At 43.1% G+C, this 16863-nt stretch overlaps 2 protein-coding genes across 2 annotated transcripts; one reads left to right on the top strand and one right to left on the bottom strand.

Moving 5' to 3' along the window:
- Positions 1 to 12580: 12580 nt before the first annotated feature.
- Positions 12581 to 12973, bottom strand: LOC138363550 (uncharacterized). The gene has a single exon (XM_069322904.1). It carries the CDS (start codon positions 12971 to 12973, stop codon positions 12581 to 12583), a length of 393 nt encoding a protein of 130 aa, XP_069179005.1.
- Positions 12974 to 15817: 2844 nt separating this feature from the next.
- On the top strand, positions 15818 to 16564 carry LOC123758198 (uro-adherence factor A-like). The gene has a single exon (XM_045742317.1). The coding sequence runs from the start codon at positions 15818 to 15820 to the stop codon at positions 16562 to 16564; it is 747 nt and encodes a 248-aa protein (XP_045598273.1).
- The last annotated feature ends 299 nt before the right edge of the window (positions 16565 to 16863 follow it).

The following is a 16863-nucleotide window of genomic DNA, read 5'->3' as shown; positions in this document are numbered from 1 at the left end:
ATTCAATATTCATAAAGAAATGTAAAGTACCAGTAGCGAGAGCACTCAGCGTAATATGGAGAAAGAGCCTGGATACAGGGGAGATACCAGCAGCACTTAAATCTGCAGATATAGCTCCGTTGCACAAGGGGGGGAGTAAAGCCTTGGCAAAAAATTATAGGCCAGTTGCACTAACATCACACATAATAAAAGTGTTTGAAAGAGTGATTAGGAATCAAATTTCTAGTTTTATGGAAAACAATGAATTGCACAATCCAGGACAACATGGATTTAGAGCGGGAAGATCCTGTCTGTCACAGTTACTCAACCACTATGACAAAATCACAGAAGCCCTAGAAGAAAAGCAAAATGCAGATGTTGTATACACAGACTTTGCAAAGGCGTTCGACAAATGTGACCATGGGGTGATAGCTCACAAAATGAGGTCAATGGGAATAACTGGAAAAGTAGGACGCTGGATACTCAATTTCCTGTCGAACAGAACACAAAGAGTAACAGTCAATCAGATAAAATCGAGTCCAAGCGATGTTAAAAGCTCTGTACCTCAAGGTACAGTCCTTGCACCGCTACTGTTCCTTATTCTCATATCTGATATAGACAAAAATACACGCCACAGCTTCGTGTCGTCCTTTGCAGATGACACAAAAATCAGCATGAAAATTACCTCTGCTGAAGACATTGAAAAACTACAAGCAGATGTCAACAAAGTTTTTGATTGGGCAGCAGAAAATAACATGATGTTTAACAGTGATAAATTTCAGGTACTCAGGTACGGCAAAAATGAGGATCTGAAACATAATACAGGGTACAAAACACAATCGAATCTTCCCATAGTAGAAAAACAGCATGTCAAGGATTTGGGAATAATGATGTCCGACGATCTAACGTTTAGGGAGCATAACCAAGCAAATATCGCGTCAGCCAGAAAAATGATCGGATGGATTACGAGAACTTTCAAATCCAGGGATCCCATCACAATGGTTGTACTCTTCAAGTCACTTGTGCTGTCCCGTCTCGAGTACTGCTCAGTACTCACTTCCCCCTTCAGAGCAGGAGAGATTGCTGAAATAGAGGGAATACAGAGAACATATACGGCACGCATAGACGAGATAAAACACCTAAATTATTGGGATCGTCTCAAAGCTCTCCAAATGTACTCTCTAGAAAGGAGACGAGAGAGATACCAAATAATATACACCTGGAAAATACTGGAGGGTCAGGTCCCAAATCTACACAGTAAAATAACAACGTACTGGAGTGAACGATATGGAAGAAAATGCAAGATTGAACCTGTGAAGAGCAGAGGTGCCATAGGCACAATCAGAGAGCACTGTATAAACATCAGGGGTCCGCGGTTGTTCAACGTCCTCCCAGCGAGCATAAGAAATATTGCCGGAACAACCGTGGACATCTTCAAGAGAAAACTGGACGGTTTTCTAAGAGAAGTTCCGGATCAGCCGGGCTGTGGTGGGTACGTGGCCCTGCGGGCCGCTCCAAGCAACAGCCTGGTGGACCAAACTCTCACAAGTCGAGCCTGGCCTCGGGCCGGGCATGGGGAGTAGAAGAACTCCCAGAACCCCATCAACCAGGTATCAACCAGGTATCTCACAATCTTCTCCATCACCTTGCATGGTATACAAGTTAAGGACACTGGCCTGTAGTTCAGTGCCTCTTGTCTGTCACCCTTTTTAAATATTGGTATTACATTAGCAGCTTCCATACTTCTGGTAGGTCTCCCGTTTCCAGTGACCTACTATACACTATGGAGAGTGGCAAGCAAAGTGCTCCTGCACACTCTTTCAATACCCATGATGAGATTCCATCCGGCCCAACAGCTTTTCTCACATCCAGCTCCAATAGGTGCTTCTTGACCTCATCTCTTGTAATTTCGAACCTTTCCAAGGTCACCTTGTTTGCTGCCACCTATCCTAGCGCCGTGACTTCTCCTTGTTCTATTGTAAAGACCTCCTGGAACCTTTTGTTGAGTTCTTCACACACCTCTTTGTCATTCTCTGTGTACCTGTCCTCGCCCACCCTAAGTTTCATCACCTGTTCCTTCACTGTTGTCTTCCTCCTGATGTGACTGTGTAGTAGCTTTGGTTCGGTCTTGGCTTTATTTGCTATATCATTTTCATACCTTTTCTCAGCTGCTCTTCTCACACTAACATACTCGTTCCTGTTTCTCTGGTATCTTTCTCTACTTTCTGGTGTTCTGTTATTACGGAAGTAATAACCATGCCTTTTTGTTCAGCTCCTTTGCTTTCATACATTCCCTATTAAACCACGGATTCTTCCTTTGCTTCTCTGTTTTTTCCTGTTGGGCTGGGACAAACCTGCTTACAGCCTCATGACATTTTTTGTGACATAGTCCATCATGTCTTGTACAGACTTGGTTCCGAGTTCTGTGTCCCAATGTATATCCCATAGGAATTTATTCATCTCCTCATAGTTTCCCTTTCGGTACGCCAGCCCTTTGTTTCCCAGTTCTTTTTTGGGGGTGATAATTCCTAGCTCAACCAGGTACTCAAAGCACAATATACTATGATCATTCATTCCCAAGGGGGCTTCCAACTTAACTTCCCTTATATCCGACTCATTTAGGGTAAATATCAGATCAAGCAAGACTGGTTCATCCCCTCCTCTCGTTCTTGTCGGTCACTTGGCGTGTTGACTTAGAAAGTTTCTTGTTGCCACATCCAGCAGCTTAGCTCTCCATGTGTCTGGGCCTCCATGTGGGTCTCTGTTTCCCCAATCTATCTTTCCATGGTTGAAGTCTTCCATGATTAGTAGCCTGGATCCGTTCCTGCTAGCCACAGAAGCTGCTCTCTCTATTATATTGATTGTGGCCAAGTTGTTTCTATCATATTCCTGTCTGGGTCTTCTGACATTCGGTGGGGGGTTATATATGACTACTACTATAATTTTCTGTCCTCCAGTTGCTATGGTGCCTGATATGTAGTCACTGAAACCTTCACAGTTCTGAATTACCATCTCTTCGACACTCCAACCTTCTCTTAGTAGCAAAGCTACACCACCTCCTCCTCTCCCTTCTCTCTCTTTCCTCACTACATAGTAGCCCTGTGGAAACACTGCGTTTGTTATGGTGTTTGTTAGCTTTGTTTCTGTGAGTGCTATTATGTCTGGGTTTTCTTCTAGTGCCCATTCTTCGAGTTCACTTGTTTTATTTGTAATTCCATCTATGTTAGTGTACATTGCCTTGAAGCTCACTTTCTTCAGTTCATTTTCTTGTCCCTTTCTTGGCGAGCATTCTGCTGGTGTGGGAAGCTTTTCAGTGGGTGAGATGATCTGTGAGGTGATTTGCAGGGTTTCAGGGGAATTTGGGGTGAGGGGTGGGGGTTTCATGGAAGGGGGGACTGGTAGGGTGTGGGTTAAGGAGATAGGGAGGACACGGAGGATACGGGGTGAGGGGGGAGAGGGAGGGTTTGGGATGAAGGGGGAGGGGGGACAGGGGGGGAAAGGTGGGAGGGGGGACATTATGGGAATGGGGAAGGGATGACAGGGTAAGAATGGGGTGGGGGGGGAGGGAGGGTTGGGTGGGGGCAGGTAGGGTGAGGGGAAGGGAGGGTTTCTATGCAGAGGGGGGTGGTGGGGTTGCCTTCCCCTCTGGTGTTGCTGGGATGCTGGTTTTGGGTTCGCCTCTTGTATCTAGGACTGTTGTGTTGGGGGCTGTGATTTCCTGGTTTGCTTCTCCCTCCCTGCGCTTCCTCCTTGCCTCTGCTGCCCTGGCTCTCTCCTCCTTCGTCCTGTCCCTCTGCAGAAATACTTTCTTGTATCCCTCCACATGCTGCAGTCGACTCTTCCTTTCGAGAATATCCTCCTTCGTGGTTTCGTTTGTAAACACCACCTTTACAAGTCGGTTTCTGTCCTTGTTGTACCAGCCCAACCTGAAAACCTTCTCAATGTTTCGTTCAGCCCCTTCCATCTGTAACCCCTTCAGTAGCCCATGTACTGCCTCTCTATCTTTGCTATTCCATTCTTGCCTGTTGGATCCCTCCTGTTCTTTGATGCCTACAACTACCACTGATCTTTTTCTCTCCAGCAGCTGAGTGGTGCACCTTGCTACTTGCATCGCTACCTCCCTCATTGTGTCCATTGCTTCTGAGCTCTTTTTCAGTATGTCTGCAAATGTTTCAGGTACAAAGGCATTTCCTTCCAAAGTGTTTGTATGTGTATGTGAAATTATTACTTTTTAGCAGTGTATGCAAAATGAGTATGTTTGTGCAAATTTCCATTTGCTTGATGAATGTATTTATAGGTAAATTTTGTATTTTGTGTAATTCTGAATATTTTAATGCCTATTAGGGAATGCAATTATATGTAAGTACTAGTTTTTGAATGTATGTGTAAGTGTGAGAGAATGTAAGTGTTTGTGCATGTTTGTATATGTATGTTCGTGTTTATGAATGTAATTGTATGGGTTTACGTAAGTTTGTATGCGTTATTTGTATATATGTAAGTGTATGTGTATGTCCATGGGGTATTTCATGAACGTTTATATTTATTTTTGAGTAAGTTTGTGCACTTTTCAATGTGTCGTTCGTATTTATTAATGCAACTGTATGTGTTTGCATAAGTTTGTAGTGATTTGTATATAAGTGATTTTATGTGTATGTGACTTGGATATTTTCTTTTCGAATATATGCACTTTGTGAAAGTTTTTACTCACCTAGTTGTGCTTGCAGGTTGAGCTTCGTTCTCTTTTGTCCCGTCTCTCGTCTGTCAATCAACTGGTGCACAAGTTCCTGAACCTATTGGGTTCTATCATATCCACATCACTGCCTAATGAATTCCATTTGTTAACTACCATGACACTGAAAAAATATTTCTAATGTTTATGGTGCTCATTTGCCTACTAAGCTTCCATCCGTGTCCCCTTGTTCATGTTCCACACGTGTTTGGTGAGAGCATGTATGTGTAAGTGAGATTGTGACATGAGTATTTTGTCTGCGTTTGAGCATTTGAGAATGAGATGACCTAAAGAATTACTTATCTGGATTGTCTTACAATTGTGGGAAAAATGATATGGTGTCTTGGTAAATATAAATATATGAGGTTTAAAGAGAACGGGGGACACAGTTTAAAATATGAAGTTGTTTGTGTTGGATGTGTGTTTGGTTAGGATAGGTAGGTTAGGTTATGTAAGCTTGGACAGACATGTATGCACATGATGTAGGTTAAGAGGACGTGTGTGTAAGACAAAGCTTAAATAATCATGTGTAAGACATAGCTTAAGAGAACATGTGAAAGACATAGCTTAAGAGAACATGAATAAAGCTTAAATAATCATGTGTAAGACATAGCTTAAGAGAACATGTGAAAGACATAGCTTAAGAGAACATGTGTAAGACACAGCTTAAAGAATCATGTGTAAGACATAGCTTAAGGGAACATGTGAAAGACATAGCTTAAGAGAACATGTATAAGACATAGCTTAAATAATCATGTGTAAGACATAGCTTAAGGGAACATGGGCACAGTTTCAGTAATACTGTCTAACATAAACAGTTTGGTCATCGTATGCGTCGTCTTAAGTTGTTAACTAATTTTGTATTAGTGCGGCTTGTAGTAAGTTGATAACTGATAAATAGTTATTTATGTATTAAAAAAGTTAGGGAAGTAACAAATGAGAATTAGGTTAGGTTAGGTAAGGGTGGAAATTAATGAAGTTTATATTTTTACTATGTGAATAATAAATTGAGGAGATGATACTTTAGAGAATACATTTAAAAGTAACTCAGTATTATTTTTCTACATACAATGTAGTTAATTAATAAAGAGTAACAGGTTTTATATTAAGTTGTTAATGGAGTTTTTATAACAATGGAGTTTTATAATAATTGAGTTTTGTAATAATAAACGTTTGTCATAGCACGTTAACTGATAAAGAGTTACTTGTAATGTCTGAGTAATATATGTTAGAGAAAAGTTACTGCATAAGAGAAGTGTTCATAGGTTACGTGAAATAGCAATATTACTTAAAGAGCATTATTTGTATGAAAATGCGAGATTAAGTGTTTTGTGAGAGCGCTGTCTTAGATAATAGTAATTGGAAAAAAATGAGGAATAATATGAGAAAAGAAAATATCAACGTTGTAGAAACGTGTTGATTTAGTAAAGTTAATTTCTTAGTGATGTTACTACTTAAAAGTTTGTTATGTTACTAAACATAAGAACAAAGTAACTGCAGAAGGCCAAATGGCCCATACGAGGCAGCTCCTATTTATAACCACCCAATCCCACTCATATACATGTCCAACCCACGCTTGAAACAATCGAGGGACCCCACCTCCAGCACGTTACACGGTAATTGTTCCACAAATCAACAAATCAGTGGATATTGTTATCCACTTTGGGTCATTAGTATTCGATCTATTCAATTTGTATGGTATACTACGTTCCTATGCTTTGCTTAGAATATTCTTAAATAAGTTATATTTTGAATCCACATCGAAATCCCCTTTACGTCACCTATCGCTGGGTTCATGTTTCGCTCCAAGATCGGCCCGCTCCCCATGCCCAAAACTTTCCAATCTATTTGCCCCAATTTTTTTTTAGGCTATTGAAATCAGATTTTCGAAAATCTGGGACTTTAAAAGAATTTTCTCCTACAGGTCTATTCCATTCTATGTTAAATCTGATTTCTTTGTGATCACTGTTCCCTAACTCACTCCCTATTTCGATGTCATTAATTTGTGTTTCCCTGTTAGTTAACACTAAATCTGAAGTATTATTTTCCCGCGTTGGTTCCTTAATGTGTTGGCTAAGAAAGCAATCGTCAATTAATTCTAGAAAATCTTCTGCTTCATTATTCCTTGTTCTGTTAGACCAATTTATTCCACTGAAATTAAAGTCACCCATGACACAAATACTGCTAGACCTAGATTCTATAGATATTTCATCCCATAGATGCTTTGCTTCCATTCTGTTTAAGTTTTGTGGCCTGTATATAACTATTATAAGATTATTTGCTCTTTCGTTTAATTCTATCCAAATAGTTTCTGTATGTGGCTCAGTTTTGATTTCTTCTTTGAGACTACATTTCAAATTTTCCCTAACATATATGGCTACTCACCCTCCTCGTCTAATATATCTATCTGTATGAAATAGTTTAAATCCATTTATTTGAGATTATGCTAATAGTTCTCTATTTTCTACATTCATCCACGTTTCGGTTTATGCAATAATATCTATTTTTTCTGTGCAGACAATAACACTACACAGACCCAGAGAAACGAACCACTACACAGAACCAGAGGAATCACTCTCTAACTAAAAGTGATCAGACACATCCATGATCAGGCCTTCCCAAGACCTAAAATACTATGTAGCCTGCCATATACGACCCAGATGAGTGGCCCACCCCGGACCCGATTTATACCTACTAAAGAAAAACAATAACAATAATAAATAAATAAATAAAAATAAATAAATACAAAATAATACAAAAAATAATAAATAAATAAATAAATAAATAAAAAATAAACAACAAAAAACTTTTTAGTACTACCAGAACCACCCTGATGTTGCTAAGATTAATCTCCTGCAGCCAACTCCATCGGCTCTAGGGCTTCCAGACACCAGCTAGGACACAAACACTAGCCACCCTGCCAATGTACTGACAACCCAACATACCACATACCCAAACAAACGACACACACATACGCCAACCGATAGTGGAAAGGCCACCGAACTTTCAATCCTCCTCTCTCTCTACACCCGCATCCTCTTCCAGAATTTCATCTCCCATTCCTCTACCTTCCCATTCTTTCCAAACCATTTGGACATCAAAGCGAAAAAGTTGTTACATTAACAGCATTAGTAGTTTTAAGAGAGGAGGAAGTGCCTTTTGGAAAAGAGGATGTTGTTGTTGTTTTAGATTCAGCTACTCAGAATAATAAGTTCCAGTAGCACGGGCTATGGTGAGCCCGTAAGTGGAGGCTCTTTGGAGCCATTAGCTGTATCAGTAGCTGATACTAGAGATGTGGCGATGGATGGGGGTCTTCATGATGGTTTTCAGCCTGGAGGGCTGGCTATACCAGTTATGGAGCTGGCGGGGTTAGTGTAGACCTCTAGGATTTCCGTTTTTTTCTTTGCCTGCGACTTTGGCTGAGCAGTGCTGTCGTTGGAGTTTGGTGACGTGGCCTCCATGAGGAAGTCTTGTACCGTGTAGGTGTCGTATTTGTGATGCGGCGGTGGAGCTCCTACTATGATTTCCTCGTCTGAGGAGTCCGTAACCTCCGTAGTGGGCGTTTTTGTCTTTCGCCTCGCAGCCTTAGGTAGGCTTAGGTGTCGTTGATTGGTGGTTGTAGCTATTTCAGGAGCGCTGGTGGTGCTGTTATCGTTTGTAGACAGCACGTCTGCTAGCGCGGCTGCTGAGATAGTGATGGTAGCTCCCTGTTGGGAGCTGGAGAAGAAATTGCCTGTTTGTGTCTCCCGGGTACCGAAGAGAGGAATGTACGGGGAAATAAATAAGGGAAGATAGTGAAGTGAGAGGTGACTAGCAGGTAAGAAAAAAACGAAAGAGGTGAGGAGCAGGTAAGAGAAAAGGTAACCATAGGTAAGAATGAGATGAATAAAAGAATGGGATAAAGGTAAGAATGGGGGTGAGTTTTACCAATCACAATAACTAGTTTTTAATATAAATATAGGTTGCCCTGAATAATGGTTCCAATTTAATTGGAAGTAATACACTGACTCTCAACAGCAAGTAGGGTGAAATAAGTCGATTAGCAGTAAGATGGGCAGTAAGGATAACTAAATAACTATTTTCACAAGAAGCATTGTTCCACGAGACGAAGTCTCACTGAACAGATAGAGGATATCGTGAACATTAAAGTGATAAAAAATACAATAGGAACGAGTAAAACGATTTATAAATCTTGCGGGTGAGTGGTGACTGGGGAAGGAGGAGTGAAAGTTGTGATGGGGGAGGAGAAGTGAGTGGAAGAGTTGAGCAGATGGTCGAGTGGATGGAGGGACAGTTGGTCGAGTGGAGGGACAGGTGGTCGAGTGGATTGAGGGACAGGAGGTCGAGTGGATGGAAGGACAGTTGGTCGAGTTGATGGAGAGACAGGTGGTCGAGTGGATGTGTTGAGAGAGTAGGTGGAGGGAAACTCTTGGATGAGGTGTATGGACTGTGGTCTCTCTGAGTTAAAGGGGAGGGATATAGATGGAGGGGTCTCTCTGAGTGGATGAGGGGTGGATTGTGAGAGGAGGGAAGAGGGGAAAGGGAGGAGGGAGTTGAAGTAAGGTGGATGAGAAAAGAGTAGACGATGTGAAACACGGGTACTTATGTAACTGTAATTACAAGAATTGAAATACTGCTTAAGAGGTCTATGATTCGATGCGGGACGCATGAATTACTTTATATTCTTTGTCTTAGTCATTAGTAACTATGATATTAATTTAATTTACATCGGATATACAGAAACGAAATTACAAGAGAGATCTAAGATGGTGGACAAAAGCTAGAGCCCGTAAACAACCTTTTGACTCTCGACTCGGTTTAGTTGGAAACAATTTCAAACTTCATGAAAATACGACGAATGGTAACGACAATATGAGAGAGAACCAAAGGCGAGGACAGGAGCTACCTCCTGAGAACTCCCTTTTTCTTATTTCTATTTCAGGGGTAACTATTTTAAATTTCGTTTTAATGAAGCTAATAACAACGAAATTAAAACTATAAACATCTAGAGGGGGGGCCCAAGAACTAACGTCCGACACTGCAAGATACATAACTCACTTAATAACACATTACCCAAAGATGAACTCGCTCCGACCCAAATTTCATCTTAAATCTGGCGACCTCATAGCACAAACTTTTGACAGAGCTCGAGCCCATGAACTATGTATTTTCTTTTTAATAATGTTAAATTAAAAGTGCCGAAAGTACATGAGAGAGCTATGATGGGGGACAGGGGCTGAAACCCAACAACTACCTTTTGTCCCTCGACTTTGTCTCGTGGACAACTATTTTAAATTTCACTAAAATACAATGAATAATAACGAAAATACGGCTGTAAACAACTAGAGGAAGGTCCAAGAACTAACGTCCGACATTGACAAATGCATGACATACCCCAAATTAACATATTACCACAAGATAAACTACCTCTGATCCCAATTTCACCCTAAAACGAGTGAAACGAGCGAGAACTTTTGCCAAAACGAAAAGGTTCATGCTTTGCGGTCTCTACTTCCGCAAACCTGCGGTAGGCCTGCTACTGCCAGCAAACCAGGTAGTAGCAAAATACGGCAGGTAGTAGCAAACTTGCTACTACCTGCGGTCTCACCTACTCTAAAGTTAACTGCATACGATGCTAGCAGTGATTAATTAAGGGGGCATCAGTCCAAAAATATGCAATAAATGAAAACTAGTTCGATTTCAAACAAACTTTGACGAGTTGTATATGCTGGGGATACTGGGGAAGATAGGAGACGCAGACGATTGTCATGCCCTTCAAATTGATCTAGATAAGATAAGTGCTTTTAGTATTAAGTGGCAAATGGAATTCAATGTGAATAAATGCAGGTTATGTAATGTGGAATCGGAGCAAATAGACCACGCAGAACTTACAAATTATGTGGAGAGAAATTAAAGAACAGTAACAAAGAAAGACATCTTGGGGTGGTTTTGGGTAGTAGACTGTCACCAGAGGAACACAAAGAACATTGTGAGAGGAGCGTATGCGTCGCATTCCAGCATAAGATACGATTTTAATTACATTGATGGTGAAATCTAAAAAACTGTCCATGACGTGAATGAGACTCAAAATTGGAATAAGCAGCAGTTGTCTGGTACCAATATCTCAAGAAGTACATCAATAAACTGGAAAAGGTGCAAAGGCATGCTACAAAATGAGTTACGAGGAGAGATAAGGGGCATTATATATACCAAAACTAGAAGGTAGAAGAAAAAGAAGTGATATGATAATCACTTACAAAATAATAACAGGAATCGACCAAATTGACAAGAAGGAATTCCTGAAACCAGCAACTTCACGAACATGGGGTCACAGGTTCAACATTTAGCCCATCCTCCTGTTTAGATAGTTCGTTTTGTAACTTTGTGCACAGTAGTATAAACATTGACGTAAAAGGCAATTAGATAGTAGAATTTGGTACTATTCACTTTATAGAGTCTGAAAAAATAAAGGTAAACAGCAATATTTAATATTTCTAGGCCTAGTATTGCACACATATATGTACTATGTTAGCCCTCAGACAGCGTGTATTATGCCCAGAAAGGTTAGATTAAGTTAGTTTAGGTTGTCTTTGCAACACATATGCAAAACCTTTTCCTGTTTGTCCAAAATTAATATTAATGAATTCAATTTTCTAATTGCCCATTACGTCACATATGTTCTATGGTCCTCATCGTTACTATAATTACTAACTAAACAAGAGGATGAGCTGGAATCTAACTAAGTAAACAAAGTGCAGAACAAAATATCAGACCGTTTTTTTATGCAAACAGAATGGTAGACGGTTGGAAAAGTTTATTGAGAAGGTGGTGGAGGCCAAAACCGTCAGGAGTTTCAAAGGGTTATATGACAAAGAGTTCTGGAAAGACAGGACAACTCGAGCGTAGCTCTAATCTTGTAACTAAACTTAGGTAATTACATACACACATACTACCTTCACGGGTGGTACGCGAACAAGGAGACACAGGTGGACACTGAGTACCCAAATGAGCCATTGGGACGTTAGAAAGAACTTTTTCAGTGTCAGAGTAGTTAAAAGATGGAATGCCTTAGGCAGTGATGTGGTGGAGGTAGACTCCATACACAGTTTGAGATGCACCGATTAATTGACAGTTGAAAGGCGGAACTAAAGCGCCAAAGCTATATCCCAACAAGCAACAAGAACACAGACACTGATGAGAGAGTACCTGCCAGACGAGCATCAGAGAGTAACAGTGAGAAGCAAGAGATTGTAACAAACAGAATACCTCAGGAACCAATGCTTGGGCCTAGACTATTTATCAAATATGCTAATGACTAGCCACGGGATATTGAGGTTTGCAGATGACCCAGAACTAGTAAGAACAAACAAGACAGATGAATTTGTGATACACTCCAAAGATGACTCTGATAGAGTTGTTTCCGAGAAATGGTTACTATAGTTTAACATAGGAAAGTATATGGGGATGAAAATGGTTACAGGTGCTAGAGACCAAATGGACGATCTTCAATCAAGGAAAAATACCTCCCTTTAACGACTAGAGAAAAAGATGTGGGAGTTCCCAGCCTTCCTCTGGAGGATCATATAAATAGGAGAATATAAATAGTCGTTGAGAGATATTGGTTGCAAGGGTGTTGAGAGGTATTAGTAGTTGGGGCGTTGACAGATACTGATAGCTGGAGTGTTTTGAAAGATATTGATTAGTAATGATAATGTCTTCTCACAGACATAATAACATGGGACAGAAACCCACATTAGTGCATTTGTGAAATTTATGAAAGGAATTTACACCAAGTCTTTCGCACTCTTCAGAGTGTTTTGACAAGGTCTCAGTGTGTGGTTATGATGAGACTTGCATCTCCATGTCTAATGATCAGACGTTAAGAGATACCAGTTGCTGTAGGGTGTTGACACATGTTGGTAGCTGGGGCGTTGACACATGTTGGTAGCTGGGGCGTTGACACATGTTGGTAGCTGGGGCGTTGACACATGTTGGTAGCTGGGGCGTTGACACATGTTGGTAGCTGGGGCGTTGACACATGTTGGTAGCTGGGGTGTTGACACATGTTGGTAGCTGGGGTGTTGACACATGTTGGTAGCTGGGGCGTTGACACATGTTGGTAGCTGGGGCGTTGACACATGTTGGTAGTTGGGGCGATGACACATGTTGGTAGCTGGGGCGTTGACACATGTTGGTAGCTGGGGTGTTGACACATGTTGGTAGCTGGGGCGTTGACACATGTTGGTAGCTGGGGCGTTGACACATGTTGGTAGCTGGGGGTGTTGACAGATGCTGGTAGCTGGGGTGATGACAGATGCTGGTAGCTGGGGTGATGACAGATGCTGGTAGCTGGGGTGATGACAGATGTTGGTAGCTGGGGTGATGACAAATGTTGGTAGCTGGGGTGATGACAGATGTTGGTAGCTGGGGTGATGACAGATGTTGGTAGCTGGGGTGATGACAGATGCTGGTAGCTGGGGTGATGACAGATGTTGGTAGCTGGGGTGATGACAGATGCTGGTAGCTGGGGTGATGACAGATGTTGGTAGCTGGGGTGATGACAGATGCTGGTAGCTGGGGTGATGACAGATGCTGGTAGCTGGGGTGATGACAGATGCTGGTAGCTGGGGTGATGACAGATGCTGGTAGCTGGGGTGATGACAGATGTTGGTAGCTGGGGTGATGACAGATGCTGGTAGCTGGGGTGATGACAGATGTTGGTAGCTGGGGTGATGACAGATGTTGGTAGCTGGGGTGATGACAGATGCTGGTAGCTGGGGTGATGACAGATGCTGGTAGCTGGGGTGTTGACACATGTTGGTAGCTGGGGTGTTGACACATGTTGGTAGCTGGGGCGTTGACACATGTTGGTAGCTGGGGTGATGACAGATGTTGGTAGCTGGGGTGATGACAGATGCTGGTAGCTGGGGTGATGACAGATGTTGGTAGCTGGGGTGATGACAGATGCTGGTAGCTGGGGTGATGACAGATGTTGGTAGCTGGGGTGATGACAGATGTTGGTAGCTGAGGTGATGACAGATGTTGGTAGCTGGGGTGATGACAGATGTTGGTAGCTGGGGTGATGACAGATGCTGGTAGCTGGGGTGATGACAGATGTTGGTAGCTGGGGTGATGACAGATGTTGGTAGCTGGGGTGATGACAGATGTTGGTAGCTGGGGTGATGACAGATGTTGGTAGCTGGGGTGATGACAGATGTTGGTAGCTGGGGTGATGACAGATGTTGGTAGCTGGGGTGATGACAGATGCTGGTAGCTGGGGTGATGACAGATGCTGGTAGCTGGGGTGATGACAGATGTTGGTAGCTGGGGTGATGACAGATGTTGGTAGCTGGGGTGTTGACAGATGCTGGTAGCTGGGGTGATGACAGATGTTGGTAGCTGGGGTGATGACAGATGTTGGTAGCTGGGGTGATGACAGATGTTGGTAGCTGGGGTGATGACAGATGTTGGTAGCTGGGGTGATGACAGATGTTGGTAGCTGGGGTGATGACAGATGCTGGTAGCTGGGGTGATGACAGATGTTGGTAGCTGGGGTGATGAGAGATGCTTGTAGCTGGGGCATTGGCAGAAGATGATAACTGGTGCATTGGCAGAAGATTTGTTGGTAGCTGGGGTGTTGACAGATGCTGGTAGCTGGGGTGATGACAGATGTTGGTAGCTGGGGTGATGACAGATGTTGGTAGCTGGGGTGTTGACAGATGCTGGTAGTTGGGGGGTGTTGACACATGCTGGTAGCAGGGACATTGACAGATACTGATGGCTGGGGCATTGACAGTTGCTGATGGCTGGGGCATTGACAGTTGCTGATGGCTGGGGCATTGACAGTTGCTGATGGCTGGGGCATTGACAGATGGTGATAGGTGGGGCATTGGGAGTAACGTATTTGGTAGATAAACATTCCAAGATGACCTGAAGTACAGAAGATCGGGATATCCATTGAATATCGAAGTATCTAATTGTTCCAGTTGTATCTCTTGTCTTACTGGTGAGTTAATAGAGGCAGTTCTGGGACAGTTGTCTCACTGCCTCTTTATATGACCCGTTGTCACACTGCCTCTCTGTATGACCCGTTGTCACACTGCCTCTTTATATGACCCGTTGCCACACTGCTTCTCTGTATGATCCGTTGCCACACTGCTTCTCTGTATGATCCGTTGCCACACTGCTTCTCTATATATGACCCATTGCCCCACTGCCTCTCTATTTATGACCCGTTGCCCCACTGCCTCTCTATATATGACCCGTTGCCCCACTGTCTCTCTATATATGACCCATTGCCCCACTGCCTCTCTATATATGACCCGTTGCCCAACTGCCTCTCTATATATGACCCGTTGCCCCACTGCCTCTCTATATATGACCCTTTGCCACACTGCCTCTCTATATGGCAGGTTGTCACACTGCCTTTCTGTATGACCCGTTGTCACACTGCCTCTCTATATGACCTGTTGTCACACTGCCTCTCTATATATGACCCGTTGCCACACTGCCTCTCTATATGGCAGGTTGCCACACTGCCTCTCTATATGACAGGTTGTCACACTGCCTCTCTGTATAACTCGTTGTCACACTGCCTCTATATATGACCCGTTGCCACACTGCCTCTCTGTATGACCCGTTGTCACACTGCCTCTCTATATGGCCCGTTGCCACACTGCCTCTCTGTATGACCCGTTGCCACTCTGCCTCTCTATATATGACCCGTTGTCACACTGCCTCTCTATATGGCCCGTTGCCACACTGCCTCTCTGTATGGCCCGTTGTCACACTGCCTCTGTATATGACCCGTTGTCACACTGCCTCTCTGTATGACCCGTTGTCACACTGCCTCTGTATATGACCCGTTGTCACACTGCCTCTCTGTATGACCCGCTGTCACACTGCCTCTCTGTATGACCCGTTGTCACACTGCCTCTGTATATGACCCGTTGTCACACTGCCTCTCTGTATGACCCGTTGTCACACTGCCTCTATATGACCCGTTGTCACACTACCTCTCTGTATGACCCGTTGTCACACTGCCTCTGTATATGACCCGTTGTCACACTGCCTCTCTATATATGGCCCGTTGCCACACTACCTCTCTATATGGCAGGTTGCCGTCAAGTGTTCGGATTTCAGTATACTGGCAAGTGGTCCTGTTACAACGACAGTCTTGGCTACAACGACAGTCTTGGTGACAACAACAGCGTAGGTTACAACGACAGCCTTGGTTACAACGACAACCTTGGTTACAACGACAGCCTTGGTTACAACGACAACCTTGGTTACAACGACAACCTTGGCTACAACGACAGTCTTGGTGACAACAACAGCGTAGGTTACATCGACAGCCTTGGTTACAACGACAACCTTGGTTACAACGACAGCCTTGGTTACAACGACAGCCTTGGTGACAACGACAGCCTTGGTGACAACGACAGCCTTGATGACAACGACAGTCTTGGTTACAACGACAGCCTTGATGACAACGACAGCCTTGATGACAACGACAGCCTTGGTTACAACGACAGCCTTGATGACAACGACAGCCTTGGTTACAACGACAGCCTTGATGACAACGACAGTCTTGGTTACAACGACAGCCTTGATGACAACGACAGCCTTGGTGACAACGACAGCCTTGGTGACAACGACAGCCTTGGTGACAACGACAGCCTTGGTGACAACGACAGCCTTGGTTACAACGACAGCCTTGGTGACAACGACAGCCTTGGTGACAACGACAACCTTGGTGACAACGACAGCCTTGGTTACAACGACAACCTTGTCTCCTACGCTAAAGGCATGTTGATATTGGTGAATCAACATTATGGCGTGAATCACATCCACTGAATGTATACAAACCTCACAAGTAATTACTGACGTCATTTCCCAGTGCATCTGTTTAGGTTACATCGATCAGGCAAGTTTTGTTGTTTGTACTTTTTTATATTAACATTAATTTTTTTGTAAAAGTCAGATACAAGATGGGGACACGAGTGACCTTCATTGTCAATATCACTGACTGTATCACGAGTCTAGTGTCTGTGTCCTCGGGTGGTTTTAACACAAACCTCCTCAGCATATTCCGTGGACATTCTCAAAGGCCGGAACTGGAAGGTCGCGTCATATTTCTCCGGTAATATCTTCCA

This window comes from Procambarus clarkii, chromosome 11 (genome assembly GCF_040958095.1).
Source record: "Procambarus clarkii isolate CNS0578487 chromosome 11, FALCON_Pclarkii_2.0, whole genome shotgun sequence".
NCBI lineage: Eukaryota > Metazoa > Arthropoda > Malacostraca > Decapoda > Cambaridae > Procambarus > Procambarus clarkii.
Note: the sequence above shows the minus strand (reverse complement) of the source record. Positions and strands in the feature narration are given on the sequence as shown.

Coding starts and splice junctions, on each gene's coding strand:
- LOC138363550 (XM_069322904.1), bottom strand. CDS start 12,973: ATGTGTCAACGCCCCAGCTACCAACATGTGTCAACGCCCCAGCTACCA.
- LOC123758198 (XM_045742317.1), top strand. CDS start 15,818: ATGGCAGGTTGCCGTCAAGTGTTCGGATTTCAGTATACTGGCAAGTGG.